We start from the raw sequence: 20,948 nt of genomic DNA, 5'->3' as shown, positions 1-20,948 counted from the left end.
TTATGTACTTAAATTAATACCAACAAATTGGAACACTACCAAGACCGAAAGAAGCTGCAGAAGATTGTGAACACGGCGCAGCACATCACACAAATCAATCTTCTGTCCTTGGACTCACTTTACACCGCACGCTGTCGGAGCAGTGCTGCCAGGATGATCAAGGACACGACCCACCCAGCCAACACACTTTTCGTCCCTCTTCCCTCCGGGAGAAGGCTCAGGAGCTTGAAGACTTGTACGGCCAGATTTGGGAACAGCTTCTTTCCAACTGTGATAAGACTGCTGAACGGATCCTGACCCAGATCTGGGCCGCACCCTCCAAACATCTGGACCTGCCTCTCAGTTTTTCTGCACTACCTTACTTCCCATTTTTCTATTTTCTATTTATGATTTATAATTTAAATTTTTAAAATTTACTAATTTTTACTATTTTTAATATTTAATATTTGAAATCCAGGGAGCGGAAAGCGCAGAATCAAATATCGCTGTGATGATTGTACGTTCTAGTATCAATTGTTTGGCGACAATAAAGTATAAAGTACCAGTACAGGACTAAAACCTATTGGTTCCTAATGGTTATTGACAGGAATTCATGAGGATACACTGATTTTATTTATTTAAAAAAAAAAGTGTCCAAGGAGGAGTAGCACCTCTGAAGGGGCTTTTGTCCAATCTGGGGCAACTAACTTGCCTTTGGTCCCCGCTGCACACTCACCTCTCACCTGTGGCTCCGAGTAGCTGCTTGCAATCGATGGTGGCCACACCCTGATACACTGCTTCGACAGGCAGGCTACACCAGGTGAGAGCAGCTGGCAAGCATCATGCCTCGGTGAGATGGGGACATGTCTGTCCCAGCATGCAAAGCCAACTCCAGCAAACCGGGTGGGTGAGATCTATCGTGAGATTCGACGGCAAGGAATGCAGTCCTGCATTGTTCTGTGGAGTATAGAGGCACAGAAGCCATCATAGCCATCTGCTATGATGAATTTAGAAGGATGAGAGGGAATCTGATTGAAACATATAAGATTATTAAGGGATTGGACACGCTAGAGGCAGGAAATGTGTTCCAAATGTTGGGGGGAGTCCAGAACCAGAGGCCACAGTTTAAGAATAAGGGGTAGACCATTTAGAACGGAGTTGAGGAAAAACTTTTTCACACAGAGTTGTGGATCTGTGGAATGCTCTGTGTTAGAGGGCAGTGGAGGCCATTTCTCTGGATTCTTTCAAGAAAGAGAGCTCTTAAAGATAGCGGAGTCGAGGGATATGGGGAGAAGGCAGGAACGGGGTACTGATTGTGGATGATCAGCCATGATCACAGTGAATGGTGGTGCTGGCTCGAAGGGCCGAATGGCCTACTCCTGCACCTGTTGTCTATTGCTGCAACTAAGGAAAACCAGTTGTGATAATTACTCGTACCGCCAGTCTCAGTCTTCTAATGTCAAGAGTGTGGAACTACCCCAGTGCAACAGCTTTTCTGCTTTAAAAACTTCCCTGCATGGGCTTCGTGTCATCATCAGATATGACAGATAACCACCAATTAAACAAAATCAGCGCAGACATCTAGTGCAGATAATGGACTGCCTTCGGTTGTGTCCTCCAAATCTTCATTTTTCATTGTAACGTTCAAGACGCTTGTTGATGCCTTCAAAATTCTTTATAGTTCCTAACTTAAAGTAGTGAAATAGTTTCATTTTGTCGCCTGGCCATTTCTGACATCTCAGTGCTTGAAACCACAGTGAACAAAACGGTTCTGAATTGTGTTATTGCTTATTTCTCACCAACTGTGACAAAAATCACTACCTTTTGAACAAAAGCACACGCAAGTGATACTATTTATTTGGGAAAAGAGTGTTCAATCTAAGCATGGTGTTGTCTTAAAAGTTACACAACTGCATGTGACTGATGCTGGTTAGAAACTGTTCAACAGTCTCCTGCCCCAATTAAGTGGCATAATATCCCAAATAAACTAAAGGAATCCTGGCTATTTTCTTGATTAGTTTTTGTTCTTTAAGAGTTGTCCTGAATAAGCAGCTGCCCTGATTTACCGATGGCTTAAAAAACTGGAATCTGCTGTATTTCAAAAATAAATTGTTCACAAAAAAAATTTATTGGTGAACAACCAAGAAGCGATCTCTCTCCCACCCCCCCCCCAAACCACCTCCAAACACATAATACGAAATGGAGACTTGAGATTCCACAGATGCAGGAAATCATGAGCAACATACAAAATCCCAGGTCAGGCAGCATTTGTGGAGGGAAATAAACAGTTGAAGTTTTGGACTGGTGGAGGATCTCGGCCCAAAACATCAATTCTGTATTTCCCTCTGTAGGTGCTGTCTCAACTTGCAGAGCACCACCTCCCCACTCCAGTGTTTTGTGCGTTGCTTGAGACGCAAGAGCGTGCAGAAACAATGCAGAGGGACTCAGTGAGTCAGAAAGGATCTGTGGAGGATAACGGATAGTTTTTGGTTGTGACTCTATCTGGACGAATGAAAGAGGAGGCAGGTGTGTGGCAAGAGCTGGCGGGTGATGGGTGGATCCAAGTGTGGAGTGGCGTTGGATGGATGAGAAGAGGAAGAAAGTCTGAACTGGGAGGCTTTGAGTGGAAATGACAAAGGACTAAGGGTGGAATTGTGATGGAGAATGGGTGCAGCATGGAATAAAGGGAGGGGAATCAGTGGGAAGAGTGAATGGAGATGGGTAGATGGAGGAGAAGGTAAGGGAAGGAATCGCACAGGGTAATGGGGCCAGTTGGGTCAGAAGGGGAAAGGGACAGGCAGGTTACTGCAAGTTTGACAATTCGTCATTATTGCTGCCAGCACGAAGTCTGCCCAGGAGCACAAGATGTTTCTCTAATTTTCACCCGGCCTTGACCTGTCCTTGGTGGAGATGCGTGTCTATGGAAATGGGACATAGCTGGCTACCGAGAGGACCCCGGCTGGCACAGTGGGCTGTTCAGTGACCCCCTTAATCCGGTCTCACTGATGTGGAGGCCGTCACAACAAGGCACTGGATGCAATAAATGCCAGTGAAGTCACATAAGGAAGATTGCCTCCCCTGGAAGGGCTGTTTTGGGCAGCGAATAGTGATGAGAAAGAGGTATAGGGGCAGGTGTAACTCTTTGTATGGTTACAGGGGTGAGTGCCTGGAAATGGGGATCAGTAGAAAGGGATGACTAGAGGGAGGAGTCAGTGATCCTCGCGGGGAGGGGAAGGTATGCTGGTGGTGGGCTCGTGTTGTAGGTGGCAGAAGATGTGAAGATGATGCTGAATGTGTGGGCTGGTGGGTGAAGCCCAGGGAATCTCTGTCCATGCTCTACTGGGAGGGGAGATGGGGTGAGGCCAAGTGTTGGGGAAATGGTGGAGAGGTGACTGAGGGTTTTGTCAACGGCAGTGGGAAAGAAACCTACAGGGCTCCGACCTGAGACATCGACAGTTCATTTCCTCCCGCAGATGCTGAGTTCCTCCAGCAGGCTGGCTGTTGCAAATGATGAGATGCTTGAGTTAGTGAGTGGATGAAGGGACTTTCTGCCATTTGAGAGGAATGTGGTTTATCACTGAGATACTTCCTGTCCCATTGTTCATTAACTTTCCTTGTTCCACGGTTTGGCTCTTTAGCCAATATCCTGTCACAGGATTTACATATTTTCTTTCCAAGAGGAAATTTACAATGCAAATTTGCCTTCTGAACGCATTCAGTGGTCAGGGTTGCTCTGGTGTATTGGTGTGATCTCCCTGAGTGAGTATGTTTGTGACCATTGTCTCCCTTTGCTCTGTCCCCTGTGCAGATCTGAGGCCCGGGAGTGGGTGGCAGCCATTTCTGCTCAAAGAGCTGGAAGTGAATCACAGAACAAGAGTGAGTAGAATTATGGTCTCTATGGGGAACCTTTTCAAATATCTTTCATCAAACCCACTTTCCTGATACCCCATGCCTTCTACTTCATCATAGAACCCCACCCCAGCAGTTAATTGTTTGGGCTTCAATTGTACTTTATTCAATCCTGTTTAGAATCTATTTCCTTTGTCCTCTCTGAAGAATTTAAGAAACTATGCAGCCATTCAGCCCCTCGAGTCTGCTCTGCCCCTCAATAAAACTATGGCCAATCTGGTTTTGGCACCAGCTTGCTTTTGCACTGAAGTCTGCAAGGTTTTTAAGCTTAGGTTATTTGGCCATTAACCTTCCCCTAGAATTCTGGGGGAGTTGCTGAGGTAGTGGGAGGATGAAATAGGATTAGTGTAACATTTCCCAATAAATGTCAAAAATTCAGGAGACAAGAAGGGTGAGAGGAACTAAAACATCACCAGAGATGAAGTGTTAGGCCAACTAACAGCACTAAAGTTTAAGATGTCCCTGGGACCTTATGGTCCACTCTAGTGTCTTAAAGGAAGTGGCTGCAAAACCATTGGAAGGAGTGAGCTTGTAAAATTCCATGCATTCTGCAGAAGTCCCCAAGGACTGTAAACTTTTAATATCTCAGTCAGATTATCCAGAATAAGCATGAAATGGAACTTCATCTGACTAATTCACAAATTTCATACCAGAAGTGTATTGAATATTATTTACTGAGATAGTGCAGAATAGGCTCTTCGAGCCTAGTAGCTCAGCAATCCCCCTGATTTAATCCTAGCCTAATTGGGGGACAATTTACAATGGCCAATTAACCTACCAACTGATATGTCTTTGGACTGTGGAGGAAACCTGAGGACTTGGAGGAAACCTACATGGTCATGGGGAAAACGTACACACTCCTTGCAAGCAGCAGCCGGAATTGAACCAGGGTTGCCTGGACTGTAAGGTATTGTGCTAACCACTGTTACCGTGATGCCCCAGTAAGTTATCTGGTTTGTATGCTCAACCAAGTCATTCTTAGGTCGGCAAGCTATAACTGGAAGGGTGCCACAGGGATGGCGTCAATAACTGAGGATGCATGACCCAATTTATATTAATAATTTGAGTGAAGCAGGTGAGTGTACTATTGCAAGATTTGGTGATGAGTGAGATAAAGGGTAAAGCCAAGGGATAGTGTCAGTGTATAGACAGATGTAGATGAAATGTAATGCAGGTGAGGTTACCCACTTCAGTATGAAAAGGAGACAGCAGAGTACTTAAAAGGAGAAAGACAAAATGATGTTTGCAGATGACACAGGTTGGTGTTGTGGACAATGTAGAAGGTTGTTGTATGTACAATAGGACATAGACAGGATGCAGACCTGAGCTGAGAAGTGGTAGATGGTGTTCAGTCCAGAAAAGTGAAGTGGTACACTTTGGAAGATCATACTTGAAGGCAGAGTACAATATTAATGGTGAGATTCTTAGAGTGTGCAAGGGACAGGGGGATCTTACGGTTCAGGTCCATCGAAGTTGCTGCACAAGTTAATGGGGGTTTAGGGGTATGGTGTGTTGGTCTTCATTGGTTGGATAGAGTTCAAGAGCCACAAGGTAATGTTGCATCTCTGTAGTTGGACTACACATGGAGTATTGTTTAGTTCTAGTTGCCTCGTTACAGGAATGATGTAGAACGTTTAAAGAAGGTGCAGAGGAGATTTATCAGGATGCTGCCTGGATAAGAGAGCAGGTCTTGTGAGGAGAGATTGATTGAGCTAGGGCTTTTCTGTGTGGAGCGGAGGATGATGAGATGACTTGACATAAGGTGAGGCATAGATTGTGGACAGCAGCATTGTTTTCCCAGGGCGGCAATGGGTAATACCAGAGAACATCCTTTTAAGGTGATTGAAGAAAACTTTGCAGAAGTGTCAAAGGTAGATTTCTTTAACATTGGGAGCCTTGGAATGCACCACTTGGGTGGCAGTAGAGGCAGATACATCATGAAGACTTGGGAGACGCTTAGATAGGCAGATAGATGAAAAGAGTTGTGGGCCATGTGGGAGGAAAGGGTTACATTGATCTTGGAGTAGGTTGTATTCTATATACTAATGCTGTTCTAGAGGGATATGAGTCTTTGTGTGTGTGTGTGTATATATATATATATATATATATATATATATATATATAATAATATGTGTGTGTATGTATATGTGTGTGTGTATATATATATATATATTACACACACACACACACACACACATATATATATATATATATATATATATATATATATATATATATACACACACACAATGTTGGCATGCAATTGTAGTTTGAGAGAAAAGAAATGAATGTTTGCTTTTATTTCAAGGGTGATGGTTTATAACTGCTCAGAGCATTGGTAAGATAAAATCTGAAGTATTGCCAATAGTTCTGGTTTCTTTTTCTGAGAAAGCATATTGCAGATAGTTCAGAGCAAGTTTACCAATTAATTCCTGGGGTAAAGGAGTCATTGAGTGAAGAAAGCTTGCACAATTGGGTCTGTACTCAACAGCTTATAAGTAATCTTATTGAAAAGTTAACACTAGGAAGGGAATTGATGGAGTAAATGTTGAGAGAAATCATGGGAGAATAATGTAGAACCAGGAATAAGGGGTGATCCACTCTAAAAAGTGAAGAACTTCTGTTAGAGGGACATGGATCTTTGGAATTCTCTATCCCAAAGACAAGTCATGGCTAAGGAGACAAGACAGTATATACTGGAGGAACTTAGCTGGCAGGCAACATCTGTGGACCAAAAAAGGACATTGATGTTTTGGGTCAAGACCCTGCTACTCCTGATACAATTCCTTGTCTCCTTCTGAGCGTGTCGGTTTCCTACATATGCTCTGGTTTCCTCCTGCATCTCCTGGTCAAGTAGTTTGGTAGGTTAAAACTTTACTGTACCTTGCCCTCAATGTGTAAGTGACTGAGGGAATTTGGAAGGAGTTGTGAATGGTAAGGACAGACTGCAGGCTGAAGGACCTGTAATATAATTCTGATGCTGACTAAGATGCTTTACCTGGATATCTGAGCCTGCAGTGATAGTCCTTTAACACTTGGCTTTGTACCTGCTGTGAGTGCAAGCACTGGAAATATTTTTTGTAACCTGCACTAACCTCTGCCTGTAGTTACACTTCTATTTGATAGTAGTGGAGGGAAGGCAGCTGGGGTAGCCACCATTCATTTATTTTTTTTTTTTTGTTCCTGTCCTGTAACTTTTCTGGATTTATTTTTTATTCCTCAGGAATGCTGGAAAATGCCGGACACTAACACGCCTCGGTGTTGGAAGGGTTGAAGTGGACTCTGTGTCTGATCTGCCTGTTCCCCGTCCACCTGTCAGTTGTGTTGCTTGCTGCTGAACAGTGATTGCAATGCTGAGGGAGATTGATTGGTTTGAACCCTGTCTAACCCTCCTGCACATTAGGAAGCTGTAATATGCCACAAAACTAATGTCTAATATGCGAAGGTTAAAGGGCAAGTTGGACAACAAGCTGGCGTGTAAAAGTGAGCAACTTTTATCATGTTTCTTTTGGGAAATACACTGGAGAACTTGGATCTGACAAAAATGTTGGGTGCTTGGGAGATTGGATGGCATGGGATCAAAGATTACTGGATGGTCCTAGTTTTAAGCAGTTATTGAAAGTTGCAATATCACAGCAGTCTAATACAGTGATTCTATATTTTGTCATAAAGGTCCTATGGAATTGCTTTATGTTAAGTTATACAACAAGGCCAGAAGTTCTGATCTTGACACTTGAATTTGTTGGACTTTCATTGCTCCAGTACAAACCTCCTCTATCTTCTCACAGTAGCACCTCACCCATTCGGACTTCTGATGAACCAGGTTTTGTGCAATGTTTAACTACTCGGGCCTCTACTTCATAGAATCCTGCGGACATTTCTGGAGACTGGCATTTATTACTGCATTTGTGAAAATATGCAAATAATTTGCTTCTATTTATTATCCTGTGCAGAGAGCTAATAAAGGTTTTAGGGTTTACTAAACTAGCCACAATTCCTCTTCGCACCAGCTTTGATTTTCCTGAGATTCTGCTGTCCAATTTAACAGGATCATTTGAATCAGATTGTGAGCTACTGATGGGGAAATGTGTTTGCCTGGTGCTAATCTTTATGCCTAGTAGCAGTGATCAAAGATCACCTTGACTAAAAGTGTGTCATGAGCAGGCCTTTGCTGCCAGATAAAAGGGGATTGTCTTCTAGGTGGGGCAGGATTGTCTAGGAAGGTGGAATGTGTTTGATAGTCTCATAAATTGGAGAGCAAACTCAGCTGGGGTGACTATAAAGTCTCAAATTCAGGGTGGGGATAGTTTGTCTCAATTCAAAGAGTCAATGATCTGTGCATAAAAATGCAACATGGCACTAAAAACCAAATGTAAGAGGGATGTAAATAATGGAACCAACAATATACTGAAGTGCCCTGATTTGTTGCCTATTGCGAGAAATGATTTGGTTTTTTATTTAGAGGTGCAGTGCAGAACAGGCTCCATCACCAAACAACTCACTTGATTTAACTCTAGCCTAATCAGAACAATTTACCCTACTGACCCGTGTGTCTTTGGACTGTGAGAGGAAAGCAGAGCGCCCAGAGGAAACCCATGGACTCGTGAGGAGAACGCCCACATTTCTTCTCAGACGGTGCCGGAATTGAACTCTGAACTCCAGGAAGCCCCCCAAGCTGCAATGGCGTCGCGCTAACCTTTGCGCCACTGTGGTGCCCTGCTGAAGAGCAATCTGCTCACTTCACCAGCTATGGATTTTCCTTTCCCCCCCCATTCCCTTCCTGTCTTCAGGAGGAATCAGCTTACCTCCTCCCCACCCCCACACAGCTACAACTGGAACCAGGTTCTCTGACTGTTGATATTATTCCTCGTGTTTCTCACCTTTCCCTGAACAAATGGAGAGTTAAGTTGTCTGGGACTGTGTCATATTTCCTCCTCCCCCAAATTAGAAAAGAAACTGAGTACTTCGCCAAAACTTGATTCTCGGTGTGTTCCATAACCACGAGGAATAATGCATAATATTTGCAATTTTTTTTTTTGTGCAGTTTGAGCATCCATTCTTGACACAATCCAGATAACCGTGGCGGCTTGTGCGCATCATGCGCGGAATGCACTGTGCTAGCTTTGCCAAGGTTCCTGACAGCACATTCCAGACCCTGACCCTTGCCATCTGGAAAGCTGAGAATAGCAAGAACATGGGAACGTTACCTCCTACCAGCTCCCTTCTGAGTCCCAGCCCACAGAGCTGAAAATGGGTCACCAGTCCTTTGTCATCGCTCCCAAAAAAAAATGAATCTAAGACACTCACTGCCATTGGAATCCACTGAATGGTCATGGGCCAGGAATTCCCACCTGGCAGGGATGTTGCTCTCTTTCCAAGGAGGATCTAAGGGTCTTTGTCTTTGCCTGTGCTGGTTGACTGAGTGTAGCTGAGAACTTCATCCCCCATATCTGTCACTGAGAAGTGGCTCCCAAAAAAATGGGAAGCTGTTCATGTTTTCTCAGTTTCTCTGTGGCTCTTTAAATTGCTTGGGGAATGGAGGGGATATTGTACAGTGGGGAGGGGGGAGTCTGTAAAGGATCTTTTTGTGGGTGTGAAGCCTACCCTCTCACTCATAACTTGTAGCTACAGTATGTCTCCAAGCCAGTGCGCACGCAAGCATCCTGTGTCCTGCAGCTCTTCTGGAAATGGGGTGACCTTGATTCTGGAGGTTCTTTGTTTTTTTTAAAAAAAAGGTATAGCCTGCATATGTCTGTTCAAGTTCTGCATTATAAACATTAATTGGTTTGTATTTATGAACAAATCCCAATTTGCCACCATTTTGCAGTCTTAGTGAATCTGCTTGTGAACCTCTTGGGTCCTGCTTCCTGACTGGATGTGTGTTATATAACTCGGTGAAGGCAAACCCAGGGGCAAATGTGCAGGGAAGGGTAAGGTGATCCAGGATTTTGACATAACACTGAAGAAATGGTTCAGGGTGCTGAGTGATAGCGGGGCAGAAAGAAGTGCATCTTTCAACCAACACCCAGAGGATTGTTTGTATTTTTACAAGCACGTTTGTGGCCGGCCAAAAGTTTGACTGGTGACAATCCAAACAAGCTTTTCTTTAAATTACATTTAAAGAAAACATCGCTGCTTTATTTTTAGCACATAGGAATGTGTACATAGCTCAGCTGCTTAAAATATTGTTCATTAATCTAACTTTTGCCAATCTACTAATCAGTTGATTCCGCTGCTATTGTAGGGGGTGGGGGGGGGAGCAGTCGGTTGGACAACAGCTGTAGAGAGAGAAACAAAATTAATGCTTCCGAATAACAGCCTTTCATTCAGCTTGATGGAAGGTAGGTCAGCAACGAGGAGACTGTCGACCTGGCGTATTAATTTTGTTTCTTCAGCTACAGATTTGACCATCTTGCATTCCTTTAGACCTCACTACAGTTTGATTGGCTCATAGATCCTAAAACAAACCACAAGCCCATAAGCACCTTCCCATGGTTGATTCCCAACGCAGGGGGCTGCAGACGGGCGGATCGCACTGTTGGGCCGAGGGAGGTAAGGGTGGGGAGTTGACGATAAGCTGCACCGTGAAACCTGCTAGTGTGTGAAGAAGTCGAGTAAATACTTGTAGCTATTTTGTTTTGGTTGGCAAGACCGTGACTGGCGGGCAGAGTAGCTCTTCCTTCGGAATTCTTTTCATGTTTACACTGGGCAGACCAGTTTTTCTCATGGCTTTCTTCCCTCTCTAACACTTTTGCAAATTTCTGTAAATAAACCCTACATTCTCTAGTGACTTTTTAAATGGCTCAGTCAATCACCTTGCTTCTCCAATTAATGCAAACTTCCATTCTCCTGTTAAAACGTACATGGGGCAGCGTGATTCTGCATTACGCGGTTATATAGGTGAACCTGGGACCGCTGAGTTTGTGTAAATGGAATGTGCACTCGAAAATGTCGGCGGGTAGAAGCAAATATTGATCATCAGAATTTAGCATGAGACAGTAAGGATATCTTTAATTATGACACCAAATAGAAATGTTACATCAGTGTTTTGATGGTGTATAATCATTAAACATCCACTAATATCTGGAAAATGTCAGATTATTCCAGTGATTAAACCAGCTGTCAATAACCGTATTTGATCCAAACATCAACCGTTTCGGCTTGGATACTTGCTGAGGCTGCTGTGTACATGGCCTGCATACACGTGCATGGTAGCTCAGTTATTGCCTGTGTAAATACAAAGTGCCTGCACTACTGCACCTCCGCAGAGGGAGGCGCTGGCTTAAGGTGGCAGTGGTGTGTATAATATGTACAACATTCAATGGAGACCTTTACAACAATGCAGTGAATTTCAGTGGGTGTACTATAAGTGCCGCACTGACTCTAGACACAGGTTCAAGTGAAGGCTATGGCACAGACACTCAGTATCCAAAAGATGGCTTCTAGCCTGGACCAAGGTCAAAAAGTGGAGAAGCAGCTCTCGGCACTGGTCCCCACTCGTATAACTTAGCAGTCTGCACCAGGCAGGCCGTCTTGAACTCGTACCTCTCATCCGAGAGAGACGCACATATGAACGCCAACCTTCGGACAAATAGGACACTTGCACCTCCAGGGTAGCCCAGACCCCAATGGTGAAAGATCAGTGAACCATTACATCAAATCCCGTCACCAGATAGACTTGCGTTCTCCTGTTTAAAATGTACACACACCAGGAGAGAGTCCAAAACAAAATTACAAATTTATATACTGAACAGCTTGAAATCTGTGAATGTTATCACTTGTTACAAAGAAATGACACCTTAACCAGGGTATCCAGCACTACATGCATGCAGCTTATAGACATCACCCCAGTCATAAACGACACTATACAAATATGCAAAGCAAGGTGATGTTGAGCGAGCGGGAGGTGGGGGTGTGGTTTGTACAGTAGCCAAGTGAGAAAGTTACTGGCCCATTAGATCCAGAGATGCAAGTTCAAAACCCACCTTGGCTGTTTAAAACGTAGCAGCGAAGAGATTTGGAGCCCGCTGCAACAACATCCGCCAAGGCTCACTTGTTATGTGGACTAGTACAACAAAGCTGAGCGTATTGTTCTCACTCATTGTCCTTGGAATGATCGCTTACTGGGAGGGTGCATTGGAGTGTACTGGCTGCTGAGGCCAGGCCGGCTAACAGTGGCAGCTTCCCTTCTCTGAAAGGGTTAACTAATCATTTCTGTGTGTGAATGGTTTTCCCTAGCATCGGATGTACGGGATTCCATCTCGTGCCTTGGAGGCATTTGAGTCTTTGACCTTGGTTTTACAGCAAGAGTACTACCCTCCCTCTACAGCCAGGAGCCAGTAGCGCTCTGTTACCTGCATGAAGGCAGAAACAAACCACTTTTGCCCACAAAATCCGGAAATCCCATAATGTCAGTTGCAGTCGGCATGAAGAATGCTTTCAGCTCTTGCATTCTCCCCCTCCGGATCGACGCCGGGTTTTATTTCTTATACAGTCTACATCAGTCCCAGGTTGAGTTTTCAGCTCAACTGCAGAGTTTCAATCAGAATTCCAGAAGGGTCTATTGTGAAATGTGGTGAGTGCAGCTAACCCCATCTTAAAAGTCCTTGTCCAATTAGGTCTGATGGGATCTGAAGGAGCCGGTCTTGCTTGGAGATTGAAGTAGTGGCTGCATTTCGTGTGTTAGGCTTTTGACCGAAAGGTACTGTATGTGCTGGAGCTTTGGAGTCTAGGGGTTGAGGAAACCCAGAAACGTAACATTTAATCAGGCTGGTTTGAGAGGTAGCTCGGTAACCATGACAACGGAGGACTGGAACTGCCGCTCGGTGACCCTCACACCGGACAGGGGAAAGTTTCCCTTGCTACACGTGTGGAGGCTTACAGATGTGCGTTGGGCCAAAATCGTTCTTCCTCAATTGACAGCAATACCAGCTCCCTGACGCACGGTAACACCCCCCCCCCCCTCCCCTTCAGCAGCTGAACGCGCCTGCTCCTAACCCACGTACCTCCTGAGTGGGAGAAGGGCCACAACTTCATGGGGGCGGGGCGTGGCATTGGGTGATGGCCAGCCTGCAGCCTTGCCGGCTGTCATTCTGAGGTTAAATCTGAATTGTTGCCAGTACTGAGGAGAGTGTACTGCTGTTGAGTTGGTCTGGTTCAGATAGAGGAGGACAATGGGGAGGGTTGAATGCGTGGTCAGTTGTTTACCCCATGAGTTGCGTTGGCTGTGATTCCCAACCACCAAACCAAGGTCCACACTCTAACTGGCAGCTCTGGACCTCGGGATTCAAAGGGGACTGAATCTTTACCCTTCACACCAACCCACTGAGACAATGGCTTCTCTGGCCCTATCCATCCACCCTCTCATCAGTGATGAGCATGCCAATTTGGTGTCCCAATGAGTGAGGGGAATTTAACCTATGACTAGCTATCACATCCCTACACAGCAATGACTGTGGGTACCTGAAACCAACCATTCTCAGTGGGAAACAGTGCAAATTCCTGAGGCCACCCTCGTTTGATACCTTGAATCTGTTATTTACTCCTAAAATCTGAGCTGTATACATTCTCCGTGCTCCTCAAATGTCCTAAAATGTAGCACCACCATTGGTCACTGGTGTTCTTCCTGAAGTTTCTGGGTGGCGTGCTTAATCCGATTCTTTTCCCGTAGATTCCGTATCCTGGCATTCCGGTTTGTTATCTCCTCCACGTAACTTTCTGGAAACCAGCCCCTCTCTCCATCTGACAGTCGGATTCCTTCTATCCACCCTGGATTCAGAGAGCAGTGCCAGTGAGACAAATGGTTGAGAGATGGACCTCCTGCAGATGCCTTTCAGCCCATTGATTTCCAAATCATCACGACTGCCCTCCCCCAAAACACAGCAGCTTTTAATGTTCCCATTCCATCAACACCCTAGGTCTTATCCAGGAAATTTAGAGTTTAAATTGTTAGGACAATTTGCTTTCAATTCTACATAGAAATAAAATCAATAGTAGTCATAGTTCAATACAACAGAGATCCACGTTGACCCATCTACTTCCATTTCCCTATGTTCAGTCGATATCTTTGAGGCCGCCCCTCCATGTATCTATTCAAGAACCATTTCAATGATACTAGTGTACCTGCCGCAACCACGACTTCCAGTAACTCGTTCTATATACTCACTACCCTGTGTGTGTGTGAGTGTGTGTGTGTGTGTTGTTTCTCAAGTCCCATTTTTTTTCAATCTTTCCCCGTCCATCTTGAATCTATGCCCCCTAGTTTTGGACCCCTCTACCCTGGGTCTTAGGAAGATAGTTAAACTACTAAAAAGATTGCATAGTATGGATATCAGGGATTTATCTTCTCTAGCAGGGGGTATCAGTAAATACTGGTGTAATGTTAAGAACTGACCAGAGGCACAGTCTTGCAAAGTTGTGAAGCCATTTTTCCACACACAAAAGTTTCATGGAAAGGAACCACAGTTCAACATGATCATCTTGGGAGTCTCTTTGGCCCATCAAGCAAAAACTGTTTGCAGAGTAATTCTGCCAATCTCATTTCCCTGACTCTTTCCCCATCTACAGTCTCCTTTTAGAAAGGCAAACTTGAACGTGCATCAGTCACAATTTCAGGCGGTGATTTTTGAGTCGTAGTTATTTGTTGAATGAAAATATCCTCCTCCTGCTATGTTAGATCCTGGGCTCAGCTCTTTAAATCTTTGCCCTCTTGCCCTTGACCTTTCTGTTAATAGAAACAAATTCTCCATGTTTCTCATAACTTAATCTCCTGTGATTTTGAACATCTGGTCAATGTTCTCTCAATCTATCTTGTCCCAAGGAAAACAAGTCCACTTTCTCCAGTCTATTTTAGAACTGAAATCCCTCACCACTGGAAAAAGACAGTGGAAGTTTGGCCATTTCTTCTTAATACTGTGGATTGGGTTAGTTGAGCACTTAAGTGTAAGTGACATTTTTGGTGGGTGAGGATAGCAAGTTTGAGGAGTTGGTGGGAGATCACCATTGATCCAACTACTTATGAAGGATAGAAGAGTCTACATTCCAGTCCTCTCATTCTAACACTAGGCCCTTCAAGAGCGTGAACAAAGTATTCCTCACCATCTTTCGTTCTTGTCTTTACTTCTAGGACATCGGCCTTCTCCAGTGCCAGCTCGTCTGCCTCCAGTGGTTTGTAGGTCTTGACACACTGAACTTGTGGAGAGTCTGCATGGGAAGTAAAATGACAGCTGCTTGTCAGGCCCTTCGTGGTTTGCACATAGGAGAACGTCAGCCTGCCATGGTTTACAACAGAGGACAGAAGTTGCTTGCATTTAAATAGCAGCTTTCACACTCTTGGGTTATCTCAAGATGCTTAACTAGAGTCCTTCCAAAATATAATCATGGCTGTAATGTTGAACAGTCCCAGGAACATATTACCAGACATAGAATACTGGTATTATATTATGAAGGTGTGCGAAAACACTCAGTTAGCTACCTCCTACACCTAACAAAATGGCTACTGAGTGTTCACTCATGGTCTTCAGCTGCTGTAGCCCATCCACTTCAAGGTCTGATCTATTGTGTGTTCAGAGATGCTCTTCTGTACACCACTGTTGTAATGTGTGATATTTTGTGTTACAGTTACCTTCCTGTAAAGCGTGAACCAGCCTAGCCGTTTCTCCTCTGACCTCTCTCATTAAACAAGGTGTTTTTGCCCACAGAACTGCTGCTCACTGCACTTATTTTGCTTTGCCAACCAATCTCTGCAAACTCTAGAGACCTGTGTGTGTGAAAATCCCCGATCAGTAGTTCCTGAGATGCTCAAACCACCTTGTCTGGTACCAACAATCGTTCCACAGTCCAAGTCACCTAGTTTGCATTTCTTTCCCCCGTTCCGATCTTTGGCCTGAGTAACAATTGACCCTCTTGACCATGTCAGGAGGAATTTCACAGGGAGCTGTGTTGGGTCTGCTTCGTTTTATGTTGTATGTGAACGACTTGGATGACTAAACTGACGGTTTTGTGAATGATAAGATAGGTGGAGAGGCAGGTACTGTTAAGGAAGTAGAGAGGCTGCAGAAGGACTTAGACAGATTGGGAGAATGCGCAAAGAGGCAGCAGAATTCCGCCAGCAGGTTGTTTCTCCACATCACTACCTGTGCTGAGCTCTTGTGCGGTCAGTGGCAGAGAGATTAGGACAACATTCCAGGTTAAATTAAAGTAGCCGGTTTAACAACAAGTCACCCTATAAAGTAGGTCAGTGGCATTTTGCGACGTTACAAAACTGCTTTGCTGCAATTCAACTCTTTTTTTGTCAGGCTCATTTGCCAGCTGAATGTATTGAGAAATTAGCATTGCACCTCCAGCAAAACCCTTCCCTTTCAGGAGTCGCGGGCAATTCTGCCCGTGAGCCACCAAGAGCCCAGCACAAAGTCGGGAAATGATCCCACATGAGAATCTCACCGTCCTGCTCCAGATCCAGCTGTTCTGCCTCAGTCCCTTGCTCCGTGAGGAGCATAGCCGTTATCCAACGCTGCTTCTCGCTCCTGAGGGAAGAGAAGAGGAAAAATATAGGGAGTGCTGAACAAGAGCAGAATCTGGTGCATGGGATCAACAAACGAATACTATAGATACACGTGCTCCGCACGTCCACACTATTCAATAACTGGACACTGTAATCTGACCAGCATTAGGTAGTACATTGTTTCTGTATACGGGCACCTTTGGGCATGTGGTTCCTGTACACGGGCACCTTTGGGCACGTGGTCCCTGTACACGGGCACCTTTGGGTACGTGGTCTCTGTACATGAGTCTGTGAGGCCAGCAACTAGTAGTAGACATTCAGTCTATCACGTCCACTCTACATTCCATGACAAAATGGTTGATCTTTCTCTGAGCATGACTGTCCTGTACTAACCCCAAAGCCCTCAATTCCTTGTACCTACCCATTTCTAACTGGACTGCACTCAGTGACTGATTCGCATAGCCCATGGAATTTCAAAAACTGCTGGGTGAAAGAATTTCTTCACAACTCAGTCCTGAAAGACTAACCAAATGTTTCAATATCCTCTCTAATCCATCCAAAATCTTAGAGAGTAAAGACTTAGTACCACCACTGGAGGTGTGGACTTTCTACTTGAACACAATGGGTCACTAGACATGTGCGCCACTAGACACGTGCGCCACTTGTGCTTCCTGAGGGCCAGGAGCATCGGGTACAACATCGGATTCCTCTCCACATTTTGTGGTTTTCCCCCATTCACTGTATACCTCCCATCCCTCCGACTCCCATCCATGTAGCCACAGTAAGTACAAGGCCATTAAATTTAGCTTTTCTCACAGAATTATCTAAAGTCCCAAACACAGTTCCCGTATGGAATATCAACAGGCATCAGACAGTCAATTCCGACCATCGTGAGGAGACCAGATACTAATTAGACCAGCCATGTTAATATATATCAGGATTCTGACCGTCCTGTGACCTTGCCACCCCCACACTGTTCTCCAACAAATTCAACACATTGTTCACTAAAGTTTACTTTCTCCCAGGCTCTCTGCCATCCTTGGGTCTGACCACAGCTTTTACATTTTCCCACTTGCCCCAAACCCTTAATCTTGTTTAAAGCAACCAGCTTTGGTACTGTGGGAGGGACTCTGACTTTCCCAGAAGAGAGGAGACTGATTGGTTTGGTGTCGGAGCCAAGCAAAGGGCTGCAAACCATAAACAAGAGAATCTGCAGATGTTAGGAATCTTGACCAACACACACAAAATGCTGGAGAAACCCAGCAAGTCAGGCAGCATCTGTAGAAGGGAATAACCAGTTGACTTTTTGGGCCGAGACTAACATTGGATGTTTATTCCCCACCATAGATGCTGCCTGGCTTAGAGCAAGGAACAGTACAGGCCCTTCAGCCCACAATATTGTGCTGACTTATTAATCTGCTCTAAAATCAATCTAACCTTCCCCCCACATTGCTGAGTCCTAGTAGGAGAGGACAGTGGACCATGGAAGAAAGGGCAGGAGAAGGGGAACCAGAGGGTGGTGTTGCATAGGTGACAAGAGAAGAGGTGAGAGGGTAACCAGAATGAGGAATGGAGAAGGGGAGAACAGCGAGGAAGGAGAAAATACCAGAAGTTAGAGAAACCCATGTTCGTGCCAACAGGTTGGAGGCTACCCAGACTCCTGACCCCCCTGTGACCTTCCCATCCCCTCACTCAGTCCTGCCAAAGGATCTCAGCCCGAAACGTCGACTGTTTACTTTTTTCCATAGATGCTGCCTGGCCTGCTGAGCTCTTCCAGCACTTTGTGTGTGTGTTGCTGTCCCGTCCTATTAAATTTATTCTTCTTCAGCTGTTTACCTCTTCCACCTATCCTCTCTCGGCTTCTTGCTTCCTACCCTCCTCCACTTACCCTTGCTTAGCTTCTTTCTTCATCCCCTCATCCCCTCCTCCCCTCCCCCCCAAACCACCTTCCCCCTCACCTGGTCCCAGCCACTCACCTATGTAACACACACAGAACACTGGAGGAACTCAGCAGGCCAGGCAACATCTGTGGACTTTTTGAACTGAGACCCTTCACGAGGAACTGGCTGTCAGCTTGCTCGACTTCCCCTCCCCTAGCATACTCTCCTCCTTTCCGGCCCTGATAAAGGGTCTTGGCTTGAAACGTTGACTGCCTGTTCCTCTCCACGTGCCTGGCCTGCTGAGATCCCCCAGCGTTTTGTGCGTGTTGCTCAAGTGAAGGGCCGCCCTGGGTAGGACTGTCAGAATTTCTATTTCCATTTCAGCCCTACAGTTCTTCCACCTTGACTTAATTCTACCCTACTCGTTTCACCTACGTCTTTCACTACTCAAAGATTATTTTATTATCTTTTCTTAACCTGGGCAGATCAGTTCATATGCCATGGCAACATTACTGTTGGGCCACTTGCAGATTAGTCATTGCATTAAATCTCTCCCCATGATTCGCTGGCCTGTTGCTACCCTAAAGTGGTTCGGAGTCCAAAGTGGTAATTGGCCTGCCGAGACGTTGGGCGTCTGGTGCCACCTATTGGTTAATTGGGGATGTGCGCATAAATGCGGCTTTAGATTCCCAGCCCATTTTACTGGGTTCTCGTCAATAAATTAAAAAGACTGTACTCCTTTCCATACGCTGCCTGGCCTGCTGAGTTCCTCCAGCATTATGTGTGTGTGTGTCGCTCGGATTTCCAGCATCTGCAGACTTTCTCTTGTTTGTCACTGGGTTCTGTCAAATTAGCTAATCTCGGCCATACAAGCAATTGGGTCTCAGATTAGGGAAGGGAGTTCCCTGATTGTTCCCCAGTGACTTTGCCTCAACGTTATCTGCAAAATTCAGGGCAGCAAGGTAGTCTGGTGCACCATAGTTACATCAGATTAACTTTAATTTTTCCACGTTGAAACGTATAGTGAATGTGTCGTTTGCATCAACAGCCAACACAGTCAGAGGGTGTGTGGGGGGGGGGTCAGTGCCAACGTAGCATGCCCACAGCTCACCAACCCTAACCGTACGTCTCTGGAATGTGGGTGGAAACCCGAGCACCCAGCGGAAACCCACACAGTGATGGGGAGAACTTCGAAACTCCTCGCAGACAGGGGTGGCAACTGAGTCCCGATTGCTGATCGCCGCCGTCGTAAAGAATTGCGGTAACCGCCTCGCTACTGTGCTGCCCGCCTACCAACGCTCTCGGATTTGTATGAGTTGTGGCTCTGTCTCAGGGTCGGTGGATTCAGACCCCCAACAAGTCCCACCCCAGTACAGTACCAAGGGAGTTCTACACTGCCGGAAGTGGTGGTCTTTTTGGGTGATCAATCAGCAGATGTATTTACAAAAGGCAGAGGCTGGCTCTTCCCCGGTTTTACGGACAATTTTAACCCTCTTTCCCTGCCACTGAAACAGACAACCTGCCTTTGCTGTTTTTGGGAGTTTGCTGTGCATAAATTGGCTGTTGAGCTCCAGATTTCAAATGAACACGATTTTGGGAAATTTTACGAAGGATGTGAGTGGCGCTACATTAACAAAAGTATGCTTGTCCACCTATGGCTGTGCTCACAGACAAAGTTCTTCCAACTGGCTGGGATACCACAGAGAAGTCGTCATGATGTTGAACTTCTACCTGTAGGTAACTGGCTCAGGTGTTTCTGTCATCAGGTACCTTTCCATGACCTCCTCGCCCAGGATCCCCCGTTGTTGATTAGCCACGCCCAGATGGACTGGCCCCATGAGAAGCTCTTAAAGATCAACCCTCTCAGCTGTAATAAAAGTAAAATAATCTATTGGGGTTTGGGCCCCTTCTCTAAAAGATGTGCTGGCATTGGAGAGGGTCATGAGAATGATTCTGGGAATAAAAGGGTTAATATATGAGGACTACTTTAATGGCTCTGGGTCTGTATTCACTGGAACTTGGAAGAATGGAGAAGGATTTCATTGAAACCTATCCAATATTGAAAGGCATAGGTAGAGTGGATGTGGGCAGAATGTTTCCAATAGTTGGTGAGTCTCGGACCAGAGGGCACAGCCTCAGAATAGAGGGACGTCCCTTTAGAACAGGGATGAGGAGGAACTTCTTTAGTCAGAGGGTGGTGAGTCTGTGGAAGTCATTGCCACAGACAGTTGTGGAGGCCAAGTCATTGGGTATATTTAAAATGGAAGTTGATAGTTCTTGATTAACCAAGGCATCAAAGGTTACAGAGAGAAGGCAGGAGAATGGGGTTGAGAGGGACAATAAATCAGCCACGACGGAATGGCGGAGCAGACTCGATGGGCCAAATGGCCTCATTCTGCTCCTGTGTCTTATGGTCTTATGAGTAATGATGAGTACATCTAGAAGATGCTGAAATGTTCACACAGGCTAAAGTTAGCTCCAATACTTAACAAAACAAAGGAATGTAAGGCATGTGTACCTTTGGCACAGAGGATTCTGCAGATGCTCGAAATCTTGAGCCACACACACACACACACACACACACACACAAAATGCCGGAGGAACTCAGCAAGACAGGTACTTATTCCTCTCCATAGACGCTGCCCGATCTGCTGAATTCCTCCAGCATATTTTTTGTG

General features: G+C 45.3%; 2 protein-coding genes across 4 annotated transcripts in view; one reads left to right on the top strand and one right to left on the bottom strand.

The window, feature by feature from the left end:
• The window catches only part of LOC140188451 (rho guanine nucleotide exchange factor 19), a 40,192-nt gene extending 24,625 nt beyond the window's left edge, over positions 1-15,567 (top strand). For 2 of the 3 annotated variants that reach the window (XR_011883318.1, XR_011883317.1), the window contains exons 10-12: positions 3,788-3,855; positions 7,112-7,371; positions 15,014-15,567. Coding sequence is in view for 1 of the 3 variants with exons in the window: in XM_072244737.1 (XP_072100838.1) it covers positions 3,788-3,855; positions 7,112-7,137 (94 nt within the window). In the remaining 2 variants the exon portion in view is untranslated. Of the gene's footprint in view, positions 1-3,787; positions 3,856-7,111; positions 8,105-15,013 lie in introns of those variants that run through there. The other variant, XM_072244737.1, reaches the window with a different exon arrangement.
• arhgef19 (Rho guanine nucleotide exchange factor (GEF) 19) overlaps positions 12,892-20,948 on the bottom strand; it is a 135,800-nt gene continuing 127,743 nt past the window's right edge. The window contains exons 14-16 of the mRNA XM_072244736.1: positions 16,330-16,412; positions 14,986-15,090; positions 12,892-13,656 (exon numbers count right to left, since the gene is read on the bottom strand). Of these exons, the coding sequence (XP_072100837.1) occupies positions 13,499-13,656; positions 14,986-15,090; positions 16,330-16,412 (346 nt within the window). The 3' untranslated portion in view covers positions 12,892-13,498. The remainder of the gene's footprint in view (positions 13,657-14,985; positions 15,091-16,329; positions 16,413-20,948) is intronic.

Source organism: Mobula birostris, chromosome 27 (genome assembly GCF_030028105.1).
Source record: "Mobula birostris isolate sMobBir1 chromosome 27, sMobBir1.hap1, whole genome shotgun sequence".
In the NCBI taxonomy this organism is placed as follows: Eukaryota; Metazoa; Chordata; class Chondrichthyes; order Myliobatiformes; family Myliobatidae; genus Mobula; species Mobula birostris.
The sequence above is the reverse complement of the archived record's forward strand: the minus strand, read 5'-3'. Positions and strand labels throughout refer to the sequence as shown.